Below are 21,418 nucleotides of genomic sequence, written 5' to 3'. Positions count from 1 at the left end.
CCCCCCCCTCCTCCTCTCTCTCTCTCTCTCTCCAATCCGTATTTTCTCACGCACATCCATACTGGAGAAACGGTGATTCACCGTTAAAAAATAACAATCGCGCACGAAACATCTTGAATTTCCGCATTTTCGTTGTGACAGAAGCGATCGATCTACAGACAAGAGGTAAAATCGAGCTCTACTCCGAATTCTAGTTTCGGCTATTCGCTGCGCGCGTGTCTTTTCCTCTCTAAATTACAATTCCATCTATATAAAACAGACAGAGAAGGAGAATTGATAGTTAATCGGGATATCGGCGTCGAGATCGATCTGCGAAACGCCGTATATGGCTGTGAGTATAACGTTCGAATCGCACAGACCTCGCGCGATACACACGGTGTCATTTAATTTGATTTCGACGACAAGTCGGGACAGTTGTGTGAAACGGATCGCCAATTCCAGCTCCCGACATATACGGATTCCTCGTGCTGCTTTTATCCGCGATGCCTTTCCTCCCCCTCCTCCTCGCACCCGTGACTCGACTCGAGAGAAAAAATGCCGCTTCGCCATTCTCATCCTGCTAATATATATACAGGGTGTCTCATAATAGGTGTATCACCGTTCATAGGTAGGTTGAACGGACTAAACTGAATCGAAAAGTCCTCTACCATTTTGCAAAATTCGCAATCGTAAACGAGACATTAATTTTTGAAGATTGACGAATAAACGCGTATTCATCCGGCCCACCGCTGAATGCAAGTGCGTGACAAGATAAGTAGATTAAACTGAACAAAAAAGTCCTCTACTATTTTGTAAAATTCGCATTTATTAACGAGATATTAAGTTTATTTACCGATCTTCAAAAATTAATATCTTGTTAACGATTGCGAATTTTGCAAAATGGTAGAGGACTTTTCGATTCAGTTTAGTCCGTTCTACCTACCCATGAACGGTGATACTATTATGAGACACCCTGTATATATATATGTATATATATGTATATATATATATATATATCACACGACGCGACATTCCCTTTAGACGATATCTCTCTCAAAGACTGTCTTTTAAATCGTTCTCAGCTGATCGGCCAGCTGACGAACGATCCAGGACAACTGCACGGTTCGCGCGACCTCCCGCGCACGTAACAGAGAAAAGTCGCGAGAGCTCGAGGGAACCGCGCGTGACGCGGTTCGCTCCCTCCTTTTCGTATCGTCGTGTGTTTCACTCGTAGCGAGACCCGAAGCGACGGCACCGACGAATGGGTACCGCGGCGAAGGAAGAAACGTCTCGTCGCGTTTTATACGCGCGCGCGCGCGCACACAGGGGACACCTCGAGCGAAAACCTCGATTTATTGAACACTTAGGGTAGTTTTAGGGGCCTATAGACCGCCGACCGAGAGTCGCATATCTCCGCGCCTTATCTCGACCCGCGTTCGCGTAAAACGCCACAATCTTAACACTCGACCGCGAGAACGCGCGATTTCCTCGCGGTTTTTATCATAACGTATATCTTTCGTAACAATATAACCGCCACATCGCTCCATTCTCTTCGCAAAGAAATACAATCGCTATTTTAATATATATATATATATATATATGTATATATACCAAGCATGCCTTAACACGACGCCGCAACGAACAACGAACAGTGATTATTGATTTGCAAAAAAAAATGGAGTGATTGCCACGTCCGATCGCTACGAGTGTATCCTTTAATTGTAATCACATTTCACGGCTCTTTTCAACGACAAACGAGTGCGATCTCCTCAAGCACGATTATACACGCTCGGATATACCGTTAAAGGAAATTCTGCTCGCGTTCAGACATTCCTATTCCTCTCGCGGATTATTCTTCTCGCCAATGAGCAGCGCGCGATCGCGTTCGGAGCAAACGCGGGCAACGACTGGAGAAAAAAAAAAAAAAAACTCCCGAGGGAGACGAGCGGGGAGGACGTGTGTATATTCGTGTGTGTGTTCGGTTGCGAGATTGAGGATCAATGAGAAATCTCGGATCGTCCTGGCCCGGGAAAAAAAAGTCGCGTGGCAGGCATTTTAAGTCACGGTTGTGTGTTGTTTCGACATTACACGCACAATACATAATACACAATGCACAACGCACACACACGCACACGCATACCTCATGTAAAACACGGACAGCGCGCGCTCGCCGACACTGGCTGACAGAGATCGCGAATTCGCTGCTACACAGGGCGTTCCGCGTTGTGAAGGGGGGGGGGTGTTAATGATTTATTAGCGAGCTGTCCCGCTCTGGCGTTTTAAATCTATGAAAAACTAAGAGAAGGAATTCTTATTATTCTTCATTTAGCTTTTATCTAAGTAAGAACGTTTCTGTTTTTTTTTTTCTTTTTCATTTCTTCTGTCCCGCGCGCGGCCCGTTTCTTTCTTTTCACACATCTTGCACATTGCATCGTTAATACAAAGTATCCACGGTACTCTCGGCGTTCGCTATCTTATCCTTATTGAACATTAACGCTCTCTTTCTCTCCCCCTCCCTCTCTCTCTCTCTCATCACTCCTCTACACACGCGCGTTAATCGGCAACATTTCATAATTTATTTATTTTCTCGGATGACACGCGGCGGATTTTCCTTCTTTCCTTGCCGCGGTTTGCTGGCAACCGGACCACGACCTCTATTCGCTGTACTATCCGCACGCGCAATTATAAATAACGTATCGCTTTATTAGTCCGTCTTTGTCAATCGGTATATAGTGATTCAATTGATATTTATTTAATTATATACTGTCCCCACTGTATTTTTTCACCCGTTATCTCTTGTCCTCCTCCTGCTGCTCGAGCTCGATGAGATGAACCATCCCGCACTCCGTTAGAACCAATCCTCAGCACGCACCTTTCTTCCGTTTCTGCCTCCCAAGTGTGTGTGTGTGTCGCGTGTGTTAGTGTGATATTAACCTCACGCTAAAAATTGTAACTACTGAAACTACGCGATACGTTTTTCGCCGTTTTCTTTTTTTTTTTCCTGATAGCTATGCGGATTAAGATTCGAAACCGAACGTATGTAGTTTATTAATAATAATAAATACTGTGAGAATGCTGTTTTATTTAATTATATTTTATTATTTTTTATTTCATTTAATTATATATCATAACTCTTCCTCTCTCTCTCTCTCTCTCTCTCTCTTTCTCTCTTTCTCTCCCTCTCTCTCTTCCCTTTTTATTTTAGTTATTTTATCATGACGTATGACTATAGACCATACCCGATATCTGTCGTATCGGGTCCTTCGTTTACAATTAACAATTAATTTTCGTACGAAGTAGTTTCACGCGAAACTTCTAAGAACTTTTTTAACGAGTCTCCTGTTACATTGAGCACTTTTTTGTTTTTGCTCTCTCGCGACGATCTCTGATCCGATTCATTTTTCAGTGAGTCTTTCATCTTCCGTCTTCCAGATAAAGTTCTTGTCAATGGAGGACGTGTTGTGTATGTGTGTGTGTGTACGTATGTGTGTGCGCCGATCTTAGCGTACCGATATTTTGCGCGCATTGATCGACGATCAATGAAAGCCTATTACGAAGTTTCTTAGTAACGCAAAGATGTCTAATATTAATACGCCACTAATAGTAAGAAGTCGCGTGAATGTAGTAAATCGCATTCGACATACATAAGGACGCGCGTTGATTCCGTGATTCTCTATCGCGCGTAAACGCTCCTCTCTCTCTTTCTCTCTCTCTCTCTCTCGAGTATGTCCATTTTCGCTGCCGTTTCGGATTTCCGGTCTCGTTGCTGTTTTTTATTTTTATTTTTATTTTTTTGTTACCTTTCTACGTTTCGTCGCGTCGTATCACGATTCTTTAGGCCTAACACTCGTGTGCATCTCAGTCGCACTGCAGCGCCGTCAACTCAGCGATTTTTTTTTTCTACTTCATTCTCTCGTTCCTTCGTTCCATCTTCGAGCGACGCTCGCAGAGTTATATCCCAGCCAGATTTGACAACGGCAGCGTCCCATTCGTCACCCGGAAAGCCCCGTAGTCGTGTTGTTATAGTCTGGACGCGGAGCGAGAACCGCTGCGGCTTCCCGATCGGCATCGTATATTTGCGTGATAGTAATTAATGGTGGAATTCCCCTCGAAACTTGCCTCCTTCTCATGGACGAACTCTCGAACACTCGGGTCAATTTTCGACGGCGAAACGACACGCGCGTGCAAGCAATTTTGGCAGCGAAGCCAAGAACGACGAGCGTGCTTTTTGTACCTCGCGCTGTACCCTATATATAATATATATATATATAGCACTAGTCCTCTCCGTGTCTGTATACAATAATCTCGCGTCTCTTTTGTCGTGTGAGAGCCAGCGCAAACTATTGGCGCGTCCTTTGTTGTTCACCCGTTGCTCTCTTGACACGTGACTTGGACAGACTCGATAGCACATCTCTTGTGAAATGTGTTACATCTGTTCAACATGAGTGATTTACTTTAGTTTTCTTTCTTTTTTTTTTTTCAAGTGTATTTCTCTCAGGTATGAGTATGCATTCTCGGTCTCTTTCATTCTTTCTCTCTCTCTCTCTCTCTTTCTCTCGTTCTCTTGCGCTCTCTCTCTTTCTTTCTCTCTCTCTCTCTCTCTCTCTTTCTCTCTCACTTTCGCTCTAACTCTCGCTCTCATTCTTTCGTCCGTTCACTCATTCTCTTGCGCGCGCGTTCTGCATGCGTATGATTTAATCCTTTTTTGCGTCTAATAGTAAGTTTCTTGCTCAAGCCAGCCGCCTGGATTTCGGCGGAGGTAGAATCGTCTCGTTTCGTCGTAGATGAAGATAGCAAACATGAACGGCAAAGCTGGCAGCCACCATACGAATCTGCAATGCAACGTCACATGTAAATCACATGCTATTTTTTTTTTCATATCGCATTATAAAAAAATGCCACTTTGAAATTAATTGTAATACAATGGCTATATAATATTTGCCATTGCAATCTTTAAAGCTATATGCTGAATGTTTGACTAAATATACACATTTATTTAGTCTTAAATATTACGATATAAATTTGCTTTGTTACACATCGAAGACAGCAAGAGACGTGAGAAATACGTACTTGAGTGGGAACATACGAAGACCCTTATCCATACCGGGTGTGTAACTTAGGAACGCAGCGAGGGCGGTCTCGAACACGAGACCAAAGTTCAGAGCCCAGTTTCTCATTCCCTGATGAATAATCGAGTTGCGGCGCGTTTTGCAAACAATCAGATCAGCCCATTGCACAATTACAATCGACACGAAGAAAGCTGTGTGACAGGTGAACTCCAACGTTTTGCGATCTCTATAGGTCTGTATAAGAAAAACAAATTTGCATTAATTAGTCCATATATATTAGAGTAATACACGTGCGTGTGTGTGTGTGTGTGTGTGTGTGTGTGTTTCTCTACTAATGTGCTCAGTCGAGAAATTCGTAATTCATATCCAATATAAATTAGTTTTTTCTATAAATTAAGTTTTTGCTGGGAATAAAATATCAGTTTTCGTTTATTTTAATTTTTTCTCTCTCTAATATTTGATTGATTAGATCTCCGAGATATTCAATATATCTATCGTATATTTACCCATTCCTGGCCGTAGCTGTCGGTAAGATCATTGATAGCCTTGGAGTCCCATTGTTTCCGGATACCAAACAAATACATAGGCAGGAATCCATTCTCAGCCATGATGACGAAGTAGACGAAGAAGCCGGCCGCGGCTTGAATCATACCGATTTGACCGTACGCCATCGAAATAAGCCTAAATACAAATAGATGCGTTAAAGAATTTTGTCCCTATACAATTGAAAACACAACTCGATGTTAGTTTTCGAAGAATCCGGCTTTTTGTTCTATAATCAATTCACCGCATTAAAAACAACATTTTACGCTCCAAAACCAATTCTCGTATAACGATAACAAGATTTCTGTATATCGATGTAAAATTTCGAAATTTTTAAAGAAGAGAGCTTTAAATTAAATTTAGTTTAAAAACGTGATTTCGTGAAATTCTTGAAAGAGTGAACGTAGAACTGAATCTTTTAGTAAAAAAAAAGAGGCATTTTCGAATGGCAAATCTCATTGAAGAAAATTCTACTTTTCACAAATGATTCTCAATAGCAAAAAAGAATCGGCACATTTCAGATTCTTCGAAATCTAGGAAATCTTCGGTCACATCAATCGTCCGACTTTGATGTTATTTCTACTAGTCTAATAGTCCGTGTTAAAGTTACGGGGAAGCCATAGTCACCGGTTAGGGGCAAAATGCAGATTACTTACCAATAGGTAGACTGTTAACGATCGATTCTTGACAGAGAGGCATGCCACACAGAGCAGACAGACAGACAGACAGACAGATAGATAGACAGACAGACAGACGAGAGTAGACACAGCGCTATCGCTCGCCAATTTTCACGATGGCAAGCTGCACACGGTTAACATCGAAGCTGCTCATTTCCCGTTAATTCTTTCTCGCTAATAGCTTTGCACTACCCCAAAGCTTATCCCACGCACGCTTTCGGACTAACTTGTGAGTTAAAATTGTAATAAAGTGATCTACTGATTGGCACAAGTATCTTACATCGTAATCGAAAATGTCGAAGCAAAAGGATAGATCAAGTCCATGATATAGATAAGACTTTAAATGTGATTTTGTTTTATGTCCCATTTAAGAAGGATCTTACAAATGACGGACTTAATCTCTACTCTCGCTTCGAATGCGATTCTACACAACGATCTGACTAGAAAAAAATCTACAATCTACCGTTACTCATCAACGCAATGCCGCAAATAATTATGCAACATTAACAATCTTATTAGTGAACCAACTGAAATATATATGTCATTGCGCGTCATATAATTTAATAATATTAATTGTGACACGATAATAAGTAAATAAATTATGAGTTGCGACAAGATTAAAGAGATCGAAACAAACGTTTCTTGCTTCTCTAAACCACAAGTGCAATTATAATAATAATCTACACAAAGATAATCGATAATTTTCAATTAACAGCTACAAGTCAGATTATTGGTATGGTTACACACAAACTGTAACTTCCGCGTTTTCTTCTTAACTGCAACTAACTATTGTCGTATTAAACTTGTTTACAAGTCTAATCGGATTGCGTACAATCAATCAACGTGGCTATATCATCAAAGCAATTAGTGTAAAAAAAAAAAAAAACGTGCAGCGAGATATCTGTGCGCAGAGTTAAGCTCAGGAAACGAGTCGCATGCGATTGCGACAGATTACAGTCATAGTTGGATTAGTCACGGCCACCATTAAGCCGACGGCTGACTTGTCAGGTCCAGTCAGTGGAAGATGTAAAAGAGTTTGTTAATAGTGTTTCGTATACAGCAAGCGTGCCAATGGCATCGCGCAAATGTAAAGAAAAAAATAAGGTCAAGTAGCTCGGGCAATACAATTAAAATTCCCGACGTCGAGGCAATTCGTCGGGAGATAAGCCGGCGATAAAGCGGCACAAGCCGGCAATTGCAAATGTTGCGATTGCCGCGCAACGGATCACGCTGTTCACGTGGTAGAGAAAGAGGCCGCCCAAGCCGTGCATGTCGAGTCGTTCTCCAAAAGCTGTTGCTCTCGGCGCGGGCGACTCTTGTAAATGGGCTTGTGCTCTCTAACGTCAATGAGAAGTATAAGATAAGTGAGAGATTAGATAGATTAAAGATAGCGAAAAAGAAAACATTCGAGGCGAAACGTGCACTCCGCGGAAAACTCCTCGTCGGTAGCTCGAGTTCACCATTTTTTTTTTTTTTTTTTCGGTGAATGTTTTTTCCGACGATGTTTAATCCTCTGTTTACCGTGGAAATCCATTACACCTGCATTTGTCTTTGGAAATTTGTCTCTGTTATCTTCTGGAGAACTTTCTATAAAACGAATGTGTATGTACATACATCAGGCATTTGCGGAACGTATTGATGTAAGAAAATATTACGAAACTAAAATTTCTGTTTCTCATAAAAAAAATTTTGTTTAAATTCTCTTTATATTATAAAATAAAATTTTACGTATTCCATCTGATTTTATCAAATAAAATCTCCAGAAACAAATGTAGATCCATTGAATCGGATAATCGGTAGATTAAGAAGCGATGCTGTCAGCACGGATCAAATTTTTTCGATCTTTTTGAATGTACAATTTCTCCTGGATTTTGAATAACATCTACAATATAATAGACGTATAATCAATTGTTGACAGCAATACTGATAAAATTCCCGGTGTTTTCGTCCGCGATTTGCGCGCATACATCTAGTGCAACGATTAGAAAAAAAGTAACACAGTATAAAGTTGAAGCTGAACGATCGCAGTATTAGTCGTCGATCGGATTTTAGGTCTAAAAAAAGCATTCGGCATTCTCAACATCTGAAAACTGTTCTCTATAAGGTAAAACTTGCTTGTGCTCTATGCTAGTCAACTAAATTTTTCAAGTCGGATGTCGTTTGTTTTGCTAACGCAGAGTGTCTACCGAGTACGTGTCCACTTGCAATCAAAATGTTTAGAAGAAGAAAAATTAGGATTTCTACCATTTCGTTTTATCTCCCAATGATAATATCTCAAAAAAAAAAAAAACTTTAAAAACTTTAAAAACTTGGGGAGACGTAATAAATTTATCCTCTGACCGATTCCCTGCTGCAGCTAACAAGCGCGTGTGACGTTACGTTAATAAAAATAAAAGTCTTCACGAAGAAGACAATGGTATCATGACGATTCATCGCCAAAGCCAGTAAACACTCTGTTACGTGCTGTTGTGTATTAAGTGTCGTGTGTACACATTGCGATCCAAGTTAGAATCGCACAATAGCCGTCCCAGGACGCAGTTATTAACTGCATCATGCAGGTGAATATATAGAACGCGGCACGCGTAGACAATTCTAGAATGGCTGGCATGGTTACTTCTAACTCGGTTCACAAGCACATTCATATGTAATGTGTGTACGCACGTGTGTGCGTGTGTGTATGTGTATGTGTGTGTATGTGTGTGAGATCTACTATCGTCAGAGCGGTCAATTAATTATCGAAAACACACGGCATTACGTACGCTATTCATCGAAAAACGCATTTTATTCTCCGTTAACACGCGATATCACTATGTAACAACCATTGTTTATCTCGCTATCAGTAGTTATAATCTCGATTAACCCTTTGTTGGACATACTAAGCTAATCTATCGCTTCTAATCTATCCCGAATTGTTAGTAACATCAGGCAATATTCGCGCATGCTGGGAATCGAATTTTCCGGTTGTTACTTCCGTGTAGGTACTTTCTACTTGCCAAGCAAAGGATCAATCACGTCTGACGGCCCTGGCGGGTGTGCTAGTTGTGTGTTTACGTGTATGTGAAAAACTAGAGTAGACAATAGTGAGATAACGGTAAGAAAAGTGTGTTATGTGAGTTGACATGGTACGGACGTAAGTGCAATATGGTTTCTGTTGGTTTCTTTCAATTAGGTGGGTAATTGGAAGACCCACCTTCGGTTGACTAGATTGTCTCTGTAAGGATCGCGTGGCTGCCGTTTCATAATGTCCGACTCCGGTGCCTCGTAGGCTAGCGAGATGGCCGGCACCTGCCATCCACCACTGATTAGAAAGTGCGCTAACTACCCCTCACCGCATTACAAAGAAGTTATATATGCAAGAGATATTATACCATTATTGGTACTTTATGCACACACACACTCTCGATAACGTGTGTATGTATGTATGTATGTATGCGCAGTGCGAGCGAAAGAGACAGAGAGATTTGGAGATCGCACAAGACAGTTCAGCGTCCATCACATTATATGTATATGTAATATATATAGGCGACGAGATATTCGCGTTTTTCACATGCGATTCTTTCGAAACGCCAGAAAAGTCGATCTTTCAAGGTGCTCGAGTAAAGCTCAACCGCAGCGACCAGTTCCATCTTAAACGCAGCCTGTCTTAGGAATGAAACCATTGCGTATAATTGCGTTAGAAAATAGTGCCGTTAAAAATGCGTTAGAAAATTGTAGCGTAAAACTGTGGTCCAAGTGTAGCCAGAAGAGGACCTGAATAGGTAGCGAATACTGGCGGGTGTATTTGTGCATTGGATTTAGGCGCTGCGTTTAGACAGACGGCCCAGGTACGGCCCAGGGAAAAGAGATCGATGTGCTATATATCTTAAGCAAGTGAAAAAAGGTCAGGATTGGAATTGCACACGCGGACCTTCCATCCTTTTTCCACTTTCGACATTTTCACGCTGCGAATCTCCAATCGTTACCATCAGCTTTCGCAGTACAATCGTCTCCGATTGAATTATCATCTTCAGCGATACTCGATGAATCACATATATACTATCTATATACTATATATATGTATATATATATATACATATATATACACACGTACAGGGATTTAAGAAAGCATTACAATGATCCAAATAGTTTTGTTATGAAACTACTACAAAATTCACTAGACATACTCAAATTTAAATTCAAATTGAAATTGTAAAAGATTTTTTTCAAGGCTAGCATCATCGAGGCCTACAAATCTAAAGGAGCGAATATAATGGTAAGCAAGATAAATGGATGTCATCGAGCACTTCTGAGAACCCAGGTGAAAGAGATCCCCTCTCTTTCGTGCACTTCAAGTACGATCTCAAGCACTGTTTTCGTTAATATCGCGGCGTAACCCCCTGATGCACGTAATCATTTTCATTTGCACGGGGTGCGGCACATTGTCGCCAAAAAATGTCGCCACCAAGTTAACGAGTCATCGAACAATTGTTTTTTTTTTCTTCAAAAAACAAAATTACGCTTGTGCACAAGGGGGCTACCACGGTAATTTCCCACTTCCAATTAACATAATACATATGGATTCTGCTCCCGTTTAGCGAATGTTTCTTTTTTTTTGCAAAAGTATATCAGTTGTTTCAGCACCCATTAGAAAGTTGCCAGTCGCAGAGTGGGTAGAAGGCAGCGGCAGTAGGCAGCGCATTACAGAATAAAACGTGAGAGGACTGTAAAGAATAAAAAACTGCAAGAAAAGTTCATGACGCTCAAAAATGTACAAAAGTGTCTTTCTCTTTTGGCGGTGATATATATGGTGGCAAGTAACGAACAGTATAGTAAATAGTAAGTATAGTAATAGTAGTAATATATAGAGAAGTAGTAGCAGCGGCAGCTGTGATATAGTAGATAAAATAGTAATGACAATAAAAATTCAGTAACTATAAGTAACGATGCTGGTTTGTGGTTGTAATAATAATAATAATGATAATAAGACTAGTAGACGAGGACAAGAATAATAATGGTAATAATTACTGAGCATCAAAGATTAATGTAAATATATACTGATATATATATATATATAAATATATATATATCTATATACATAATATATACTACTCCTGCAAGAAGATTGCCGTAACTCAAACAAGGAACAAGTTCAATTTTTTCAAGTCGCTCACCTTTGCAATTACAAAAAATGCTACTACATAAGTCATGAAATCTTTTTTATCTAACTTAAGCGAAAAGTGACATGCTGTTTGAGCTATCCTATAAAATTGCGTATCACATACATTCGTTTTTCTTTTTGTAAAAATTTAATTGCCTATTTGCGGTAACGTTCTTCCAGGAGTGTGCGATATATGTACGTGAAAGATTAGAATTCAACTAGCTGGTTAGGACTTAAGTTTCGTCGACTAATGCGTAACATTTGTTAATTTCCATAACCGATATGCGTTTTGCAATGCATCCAAAACGAAAACTTCGTTCCTGCCTTCCCTAAGCGATTGCGTCGACGAAACTTGCTTGTCATTGAATTACGAAATGACTAAGAACAATCGTTGCTCAACCGACGATGAAAGAGGAAGAAAATGAATCGCTTGATGCAGATGCTTAATTTTCTACGAAAAATCCGGTAAATTCTAATTCGATAGAAAAGAGAAAGGAATTGCCGATGCGAAAAGAGAAAGAGAAGAAACTGAGAAAGATATGCAATGCGCGTCACACAGGTGTAGAAATCAGGCGGCAAACCTATGGCTATTCTGCATCTATCGATTCAATCACAATTTAGTGTATAATTGTGAACGTACAGCTTCATTTGCTGCATAAAATTATTAAAATCAATTTGTGTATCTACACGATTAGACAGAAAGAATAAAAAAATAAAAAAATAAATAAATCTCTCGATAAAAATCTTATAATTTAACCAAGTTTACGGTTCTGTTAATTTGTCCGGCACGCAACACTTATGTTCTTGTTCATTCATACGTACACCGTGGTTGGACTATCGGATGGATTTTTCTCTAAAGCCATAAAATAAGTGAACCAATTCCAAGTTGAAAAGAATTTCGTTTTTCTGAGCGAGGCGCAGCAACGATAAAACCTGGCACGAAGTAAAAAAGGCAGCCAGGAGTAATGGAGGTAAATAGAGAGATAGAAATAGAGAAAAAAGAGTGAAAAAAAGGATAAGAGAGATTAAAAGAAATCACGTTCATATTTTCATATATGCATAAAACCGACGTATACGGATGACAATTCTATTCTATCGTAATGCTATTCTACTCTACGGAAAAAAGAGAAATAGAGAGAGAGAGAGAGGCACACTACCGTTTACTCTATGAGAACATTTCGGGCTTTCGGAACGTGCGAAACTTTCTTATCGTTCAATCTCTATATCGTCGTACGAATCTTCGTAGTAAATATACCGACGCGGAGCGGATTTGCAAAGTATAAGTTGCACATTTATGAATAAACACCACATAATATTCACAACACAATATACAAATTTCCTTGCATTCCTTGATACTTGTATCACAATTTAGAGAGGGAGAGACTCAGAAACTTACAGCGACAGGATACGCGATACGGCGAATGAAGGATGGTATGGCAAAAAGAATATAGAGATACAGAGCGTATGTAGCTGAAGAGAAAGAGAGATATAAATTTATATATAAAACCGCGTGCACGTACGCACGCGAAAGAAGACAGGGGACGAAAAGAAAGATGGGACAGGGGATGGCGATAACATAAATAAAGACGTTTTCAAGTAGGAAAAAAAAGGCGAGATAAGTAAAATGCTGAAGGGAACGATCATGCGAGTTCTTCACAACGACGCTTGTATCTATATGTCCCGTGGACGTTTCAGCAACCCATATACACCTCAAGCCAGTGACAGACCAGGACAGACTGGACGACCGGAGCGAGGAATTATAAAATGATGGGAAAATTGAGTTCAAGGAGAATAAAACTAGAGATACTAATAAAGAGTTAGATGTAAAGAGAGAGAGAGAGAGAGAGAGAGAGAGAGGCTTTACAGTGCGATTGGCTTACCTTCGTGTAACGAAACAACACTAATATGACCGAGGGTTGTCGTGATGGAAGCGCCTGTGACCGTCGATATAAAAGGAAGGAAAAAATTCGTCGAAAGGAAAAAATACACGATTGCTCGTCTCGCAATTAAATCGTCTCGCTTTCCGTGGTCAAACGGAAAAAAAGGGAAGGTACATATATTAATTAAAACATAAATTGCAAGACCTCACCTTTTTCATACGATTAAGACAAAACAGCGGTTTAATGTCACGATCATCGTTTGACCCATTTTCTTCAACGACACAAATTATTATTTTAAATAAAATAATAATGACGGATTATTTTTTATTATTCTAAGAAGGTCGACGAGATGAATCATGGACGAGCAAGCGTCGCTTAACGAAATTCAATCCAGCTTATCGTTAGAGCGAGTATAGGATACGAATAGAGAGAAGAAAAAACAGACTGAAAATAAAGCTCGCGTGTTTCCCAGCGACCAAACACCTTGGAGCGTTGCGTCTGCGTGTACCATATCCCGTTATTACCTTATCCACATTTTGTCCTAGCGTGTCCAATTCAACAACTCGAGCGACAGGCTTGGCAAATTAATCCCTACATCGCGTGAATTTTGTCAAATGCAAATTAGCAACAATGGCCGAAGTATGTTGCAATTGAAATAATAATTTTAAGAAGGGAAAGAAAAAGAGCAAACTTCTATACTCTGTTTAGAATATTTACAAAAACAATACTCATGAACAAGTTGAAGAGTGCAATATTGTCTGATAAAATTTATGTGTTAATCTGGCGTATATAAATCGAAAAAGAAGGAAGAGAAAAGTCCTTTATTTTATACGAGGAATCAATTTGCCCGCGAATTGTTGTTACCCAGTTCGCAATCCCTGTCGTACATGGATGTCAAACGACGACGAGTAAGAAAGAGGCATGTAGTACCAATATATGCATGTCGCCTTCCCGCATCGAACTTTACACTCCGTATAATAGAAGATAGAACGCACTAACTACTAAAGTCGTCAATAGAAAGACGAAATGTGTAGCCAATAGAGTGAGAGAGCGATCGCCGTGTAATTGAATTTCCGAAGCTTTACCCGATTTAAAAAAAAACATACTTATAAATAATTACTTGATAAATTCGCTTTAACCAAGTTAGCAAGTAGTTTTATCGAAATATTTCGATAAACACGTCTCTGAACTCGTCTCATCAATCGGGGAAAAAGGCTTCGAAAATACAGTGTATCATCACCGATGACTCTTTCGAATTATAGAAATTCTGATGTAGCTTGTCAATATTCATTGATGTGTTACCTTTCATTAACTAGCTTGTCAGTGAAGGGGTTTCGTGGCTGTCGCTTCATAATATCGCTCTCCGCCTCCTCGTAGGCTAGCGAGATGGCGGGTACCTGACGTCACATTATCAAAGAGCTCAGTAATAACGCCAACAATTAAATAACGAGAATGTCTTCGAATGATGCTGAAGTAAGAATGCTGTCGTGTCGTTTATCTTACTTAAAAATTAAGCTACTAATCTCTCTATACAATCTGATATAAAAGAAATCAAACGAAGATTATAATCGAATCGACAGCATTCTTATGCACAATGAAGCATAGAGAATAAACAAAAGATAATCAACTGAAAAATAAAGAAACTAAATTGATTAAGAAACTGATTTTGGAAGGAATCGAGGAAGTTCGCAGGAAATTTGTGCGGTGGAAATTTTCTGGATAAACAGTAAGCAGCTATCTCGCAGAGATAAAATTTCCTGGAAAGAAACGTTAAACTACAAACATCTCTCGTTGCGATAGACATCTCTATACCTACTCAAATTTATCGTTTCATATTTTTTCGTACTTTGTTCATTGTTTTAATTTTAAATTCCTGTAAAATAATTTATCTAAATTATGCTTTCGTTTCTTTTTTTTTTTATTTTACTCAAGCTCCATCAGCGCAATTAATCTAAAAAGAAATAAAAATATTCAAGAGATTAATCGATGAGCACAGGTTCCTGACCACCGCCTTGACTGGTTCGAATGCATCGCTAAAATCTATAAAAAAAAGAAGAGTATCGTCGAACGAATTTTCGAAGAACTGTTGGTTTACACAATATACAGTCGACGGGTATCAGGTTTAGTATTCCAAACATATCACACTGGTACCTATCAATAATATAAGACGTCAAAGGTTGCCAATATCTTTAAGAAACAGTTGTAGCTTTGTGACTGTATAAGCTATTAATATCATGATGGCGAACGCGAGTGCTGAAATAATTCGATTAGCTAATAAGAAGGAAAAATCGAGTAGCAACTTTGGAAGAGCTTTAAAGAGTGAGATGTGTGTGTGTATGTGTGTGAACATCTCTTCCAAATATTGTTACTCGACTCGAGTCATCGTTTTCATGACTAGTATTTCATGACTCACCATGTCAGTTCCTAAATCGATGCAAAGAATGGTGACGGTGCCCAGCGGCAAAGGGATATCGCAGAGGATAAATGCCAAGAAAGGCGAGATTTCGGGTATGTTCGAGGTCAAGGTGTAGGCGATGGACTTCTTTAGGTTGTCGAAGATCAAACGACCCTCTTCCACGCCTGTTACGATCGAAGCGAAGTTGTCATCGAGTAAAATCATGTCAGCTGCTTGCTTGGAGACGTCCGAACCAGCAATGCCCATAGCGACACCAATGTCAGCTTTTTTCAGAGCAGGCGAGTCGTTCACACCATCGCCTAAAATAAATCAAACGTTTATGCTCATGTCATTCAGTCATAGATAATTATTATAGCATAATTAATATAATTCTTGTGTGAAAAAATGTGAATTAGTTTTCAATCCGATCAAAGTAATTCAAGGATTGTAACTTCTGAACAATTTCTTCTAGCAGTAAAAAAGCTGATAGGTAAAAAGTGACGTTAATTTTCCGTCAGGTAACTTACCAGTTACAGCAACAATTGCGCCCATTCGCTGGCAGCCTTCAACGATGATGAGCTTCTGCTGAGGCGAGGTACGGGCGAACACAATTTCGGTGTGGTACCTGAGAATCTCGTCCAATTGGTCGGAGTTCAGTTCCCTGAGTTCTGTTCCGTGAATGACTGCGGCTTTAGCCTCGCGAGGATTTACTTCGGATACCGGGATATTTAACCGTTGCGCAATGTCTTCAATGGTTTCGTTACCTAAAAGAAAGTAATAATAATATTAATAAGATTAAAATAAATATAACAAAAATTCTTTTTTTTTTTTTTTTTAGAAAAATGAGAACAATACAATTATCAGTATATAATTAAATATTAAAAGCGAATAATTATTCCACGCGTTGTTGATTAAAATATACGTGGAGATTACTAATTATCAAAAGGATAAACATGTCACTTATATCAAGTATATCATTTTTAATTTTTTCCAACGCGAACGTGGCATTAATCTTCAATAAAACCACCCTAAATTCCGCGAATAAATGAGATCGTTGTAAATCTTAAGCGCGACTTGATTACCTGAAATTACGTCTCATTAAGAGATTAAACTCATAAAAGTATATCATAATCGAGATCGGCGCGAATAAGGCTTCGGAGATACCGCGCGGCGCGGTGATATCTAATCTCGAATGTGTACCTTCAGAGATGATGCCGACGGATTTGGCAATGGCTTTGGCAGTGATCGGATGGTCACCGGTAACCATGATGACCTTGATGCCGGCGGAACGGCACTTGGCGACCGCATCGGGCACCGCGGCCCGAGGCGGATCAATCATAGACATCAGGCCTACGAAGCGGAGCCCGTCGACTGGGAAGTTGAGATCGTCGGCATTGAATTTGAAGCCAACCGGGAACTTGTCGGACGGCAGTGTGTAATCACAGAAGCCGAGCACTCGTTCGCCGAGTCCGCCCAATTCCAGGTACGCGTTATTGAACGCCTCCTTCATCTCTTCATCGAGAAGCTACGATGCCGAGGAGTTTAAAAATTAAAAAAAGATACGTATAGACAGGTAGATAGATAGACAAGTGTCCGTTAGATAAGTGTCCTCTCTCATCTATAGATACCTTCTCTTTGCCGCCGATAAATATGGTCGAGCACCTGTCTAGAATCCTCTCGGGAGCACCCTTCATCACCAAGAGATGTCTAGGATCGTTGGGATCGTCCGATTCGTGTATGGATACCTGATATTTATTAGTAGAGTTGAAGGGAATCTCGCAGACTTTCTTGTTGCGTTTCCTAATGCCCATAACATCGCCCAATGCCAGTTCCATGCACTTGAGCAACGCGGCCTCGGAGGCGTCGCCGTTAACCTCTCGCTTGAGAATCGGTTCGCCCTCTTGGCCTGGCTTGAACTCGGCACGATTGCACAGGGTCGCAATCTTCGCCAGCGCCTTGAATCCCGGACTGGTGCGGTCGTATTGCAAGCCCGACTGATCTTCCGTGGTATCGGCATCGATAATCTGATTGTCGAACCACATGTGCGCCACCGTCATACGATTTTGCGTGAGGGTTCCGGTCTTGTCCGAGCAGATGGTCGAGGTCGAGCCCAAGGTTTCCACAGCCTCGAGATTCTTCACCAGGCAGTTCTTCGAGGCCATTCGCTTGGCGGTCAGAGTGAGGCACACGGTCACAGTAGCGAGGAGACCCTCCGGTACGTTCGCCACGATAATACCGATTAGGAAGATGACGGCGTCAAGCCAATGATAACCCAGGATGAAGGCTATGACAAAGAATGTGACGCCGAGGAAGACAGCGACACCGGTAATGAGGTGTATAAAGTGATGAATCTCCTTAGCGATCGGCGTCTCGCCGGTATCCAAGCCGGACGCGAGACCTGCGATCCTTCCCATCACCGTCTGATCGCCGCAGCAGATCACCACGCCTTTCGCCGTGCCTTCCACCGCATTCGTCGAGAAGAACGCGAGGTTCTTCGTCTCGAGTGGGTTCTCGTTCGTGAACTCGGGCGACCTCGATTGCGGTTCGGACTCGCCCGTTAGCGAGCTGTTGTCCACCTTGAATCCACGGGCCTCGATGATCCTGACGTCGGCCGGTATCCGGTCGCCGAATTTCACCTCGACGACGTCGCCCAACACGAGATCCTCCGCCCGTAGGGTGAGCTTCTCACCTTCCCGGATTACGGTGGCGAATTGCGGCACCATGTTCTTGAACGACTCCATAATCTTACTCGACTTGCTCTCCTGATAGTACGAGAATATACCCGTGACTATCACGACCGCCGCGAGGACGATGCCCAGGTAGAGATTGTCGTCATTCGGGTCCTCGCTGGTCGAGGCCTGGATCGAGTACGCGATGAAGCAGAGAATCGCGCCGATCCACAGCAGGAGAGCGAAACCGCCGAACAGGTTCTTGCAGAACTTGACCCATTCCGGAGTCTGCTTCGGCGGCGTCAGGGCATTCGGCCCGTCTCTTTCCAGATTCTCCTTCGCTTTCGCGTGGCTGAGGCCCTATAAATTTCATATAAATATTATTAACACGTCTCTCTCTTTCTCTCTCCCTGCATTCGTCGATCCTTCATCAATCAGCTCAATCTTAACATCGTTTAACGTCGTCAACTAATTTCCATTTATACATTTTATTTTACTTTTGCAGAAGAGAAGCTATAACTCAGCTGTAATATTTTTATTTCGTCAAGATGCGACGCTCAACATGCTAATGCCGATCGATGATGCATCTATACGCAATGTCGAAAAGAGATTATCGCACAATGTTATACTTACGTTTTCGGGGTGCGTCTGAAATCTTTGATATAGTTCCTCGGGTGAGATTTTGTGGAAGTCAATGTCCAACTCCTGCTTCAGGTCATCTAGGTTGTCCCCCCGCCGCCCCTTTGGGTTCTTCCGCCGCGACTGTTAACGGAAACAGACAGAAAGAAGATTAAACAACGTTATCGAAAGACGTTTTCTGATAACACCTTCACCATATATAATATCCACGCCGTGTACACAACCTTAATATAATAATACAGCTACAATTACAAAGCTCCGAAGCGATTACACATTTGTGTTACTGCGAAACGTTAATCGACGAGATATTCTTGATAACTGATAAAATAAAAAAGAGAAGTAGAGAAGATTATCGAAACGCGTCGAATTACAAGAGTCCGAAAAGAGATTGAAAAACCCAGCGACGAATGAGAACAGCCTTTGTAGCAGAAGAAATCGATTGCAACAATACCGCCGAGAGGCGAGGTGAACCGAGCCGTAATGATATCTCGTAAGATGAGATAGGATTGCACTAGAATGATAGGAATGTTTCGGAGTCGTGCGATGTCAGCGAAAATAATTGATGAGTAACCAAGTTTCCAAGTGTGCGGACACGACTATGTACAAAATAACGTAGATTATTTCTCGAGCATTCAAAATTGAGTTTAAACTCCTTGTCTTTCATTCTAATGTAGATCCGAATGCAATCTTAATTATCTCATCTTACACATTGTTATTGAATAAAGTGTACGAAGCTTTCTTTTCTTAAGAGAATATAAATGTTGCTATATCGACTGTCGAAAATCGTCGAGTCATTAAAATGCGATCACAACGTTGTCCCAATCGAAACCTAAACCGCGAATAAATAAAATTCCCTTTTGTCATGCGTTAAAATAATAATTACGATTACAAAGCTAATACCAAAGCGGAAAGAGATGAAGATCCGAAAGTGTGAGATAGTTCGAGAACGAAGGAAATTTCCTTGAAGAAAATTCCTGTCGAGGCACAGTTAAGAAGAGAAGCGTTAGACGTTGTTATCGATAAGAAATGGAGGGAAAAAAAGAGAAATTAAGAAAAAGAGAAATAGAAGAAAGGGACAGAGAGCGAGAGAAACAGAGAGACACAGAAGAGTTCGGTTTATTCCATCTGCTGGTTCAAAAAAGCGCACCAGATCCCAGATATGTTAATTATATAGAATTCGTATACGGACATAAAGAGCCCATCCTGAATATACCTTGTACATCCCATCTGCGGTTTTGTTGTCGTCACGAATGTTGGGTAATGTGGCGACCCTGTACGAGTCTGAGCGGCCATGCTGTAAAAAATGGGCGATAAAAAAATCATGAATAAATCATGCGGGTGTAATACAACAAAATACAAACAGTCGAAATAAACGTACAGGTGTACACAACGAAATTATGATTTAAAAGTAATGACGTGCGAGTCAAGATAGCGCCGTTTTACGTTTCTCCCATATAGATACATAGGTATACGATCGCACGAATAAAACATTCAGAGAATCGCGCAGTGTATATAGAATCGAGAGAAATGCATTTTATTTTTTTTAAGGAATCAAGCGTCGATCTCGTGTGAGCTGTGCCTATGTTAAATCACCCGTTCCACATCTTAAATGTCACTTTGAAAACAAACTGACAGTATTGCCATCCATTCGGATGATGGCGTCACGGGTTTAGCGTCCGTCATCCGAATGGACCAGTTTTCTCACAGTGCTCGCGGTCGTACCAGGCGTAATTGCGACCTTCTCATGAAAGAGAGAGAGAAAGAGAGAGATACACGTGGCCGGCGCGTATTCGACACGTGACGTTGGTGAGAGAGACGTTCACGGTGCGCGGAACAGAGGCCCGATTTTCAAGAGCGACCTCGGTACGACCGCGTTCGGATAACGACCGCTTCCGGTAGTGTGCCGGTTCAATGGAGATACCATTCGCCACCGTCCACTATACTCAATGCTCAATAGTATCCCGTAATCGCGATTACGAGAGCCCACGCGACACGATGCTCCCGTCTCGAGTACCTACGTCGGCGCGTATAGGCGCAAAACCTTAAAACTTTTCCTCTTTGCAAATCGGGAATTTTTTATACTTAAAACGATAGGATAAACAAGGGAGAAAGCACTGAGAGAAAAATATTTTGTATTTGTGACTATAATTGCATGGCAAAAAAATTATGGTTAGGAACACTATTTTTATAGTTATTATTATTTATAATGTTAGTGATATATGTAATAACCTTATATGTATAATCCTATCAAATATGAAAAAATTTTACTATAAATTGTAATAATTTCAAGTATTAATATAGTAAAGTATCAAAATATGAATGAGATAAATAAAATGAATATTTTTATGTAGTAAATGCAACTGCGATTATAGTAAGTATAATTATTTTCTTAACATTTGCTTACTATTTATATTGTAGATCGGAAGAGCA

The 21,418-nt window shown here is 40.7% G+C and overlaps 1 protein-coding gene across 7 annotated transcripts in view; it reads right to left on the bottom strand.

Moving 5' to 3' along the window:
- Positions 1-3,352: 3,352 nt before the first annotated feature.
- Positions 3,353-21,418, bottom strand: part of LOC105462011 (sodium/potassium-transporting ATPase subunit alpha) — a 67,235-nt gene continuing 49,169 nt past the window's right edge. For 4 of the 7 annotated variants that reach the window (XM_011708552.1, XM_011708546.1, XM_011708558.1 and 1 more), the window contains exons 2-11: positions 20,202-20,282; positions 18,983-19,111; positions 17,309-18,709; positions 16,881-17,205; positions 16,208-16,444; positions 15,699-16,000; positions 9,459-9,553; positions 5,555-5,729; positions 5,050-5,282; positions 3,353-4,811 (exon numbers count right to left, since the gene is read on the bottom strand). In XM_011708552.1, the coding sequence (XP_011706854.1) occupies positions 4,691-4,811; positions 5,050-5,282; positions 5,555-5,729; positions 9,459-9,553; positions 15,699-16,000; positions 16,208-16,444; positions 16,881-17,205; positions 17,309-18,709; positions 18,983-19,111; positions 20,202-20,282 (3,099 nt within the window). In that variant the 3' untranslated portion in view covers positions 3,353-4,690. Of the gene's footprint in view, positions 4,812-5,049; positions 5,283-5,554; positions 5,730-9,458; positions 9,554-14,587; positions 14,683-15,698; positions 16,001-16,207; positions 16,445-16,880; positions 17,206-17,308; positions 18,710-18,982; positions 19,112-20,201; positions 20,283-21,418 lie in introns of all 7 variants that reach the window. The other 3 variants (XM_011708564.1, XM_011708571.1, XM_011708539.1) reach the window with 2 other exon arrangements.

The sequence above is a fragment of the Wasmannia auropunctata genome, unplaced genomic scaffold, assembly GCF_000956235.1.
Source record: "Wasmannia auropunctata unplaced genomic scaffold, wasmannia.A_1.0 LD336099.1, whole genome shotgun sequence".
In the NCBI taxonomy this organism is placed as follows: Eukaryota; Metazoa; Arthropoda; class Insecta; order Hymenoptera; family Formicidae; genus Wasmannia; species Wasmannia auropunctata.
The sequence above is the reverse complement of the archived record's forward strand: the minus strand, read 5'-3'. Positions and strand labels throughout refer to the sequence as shown.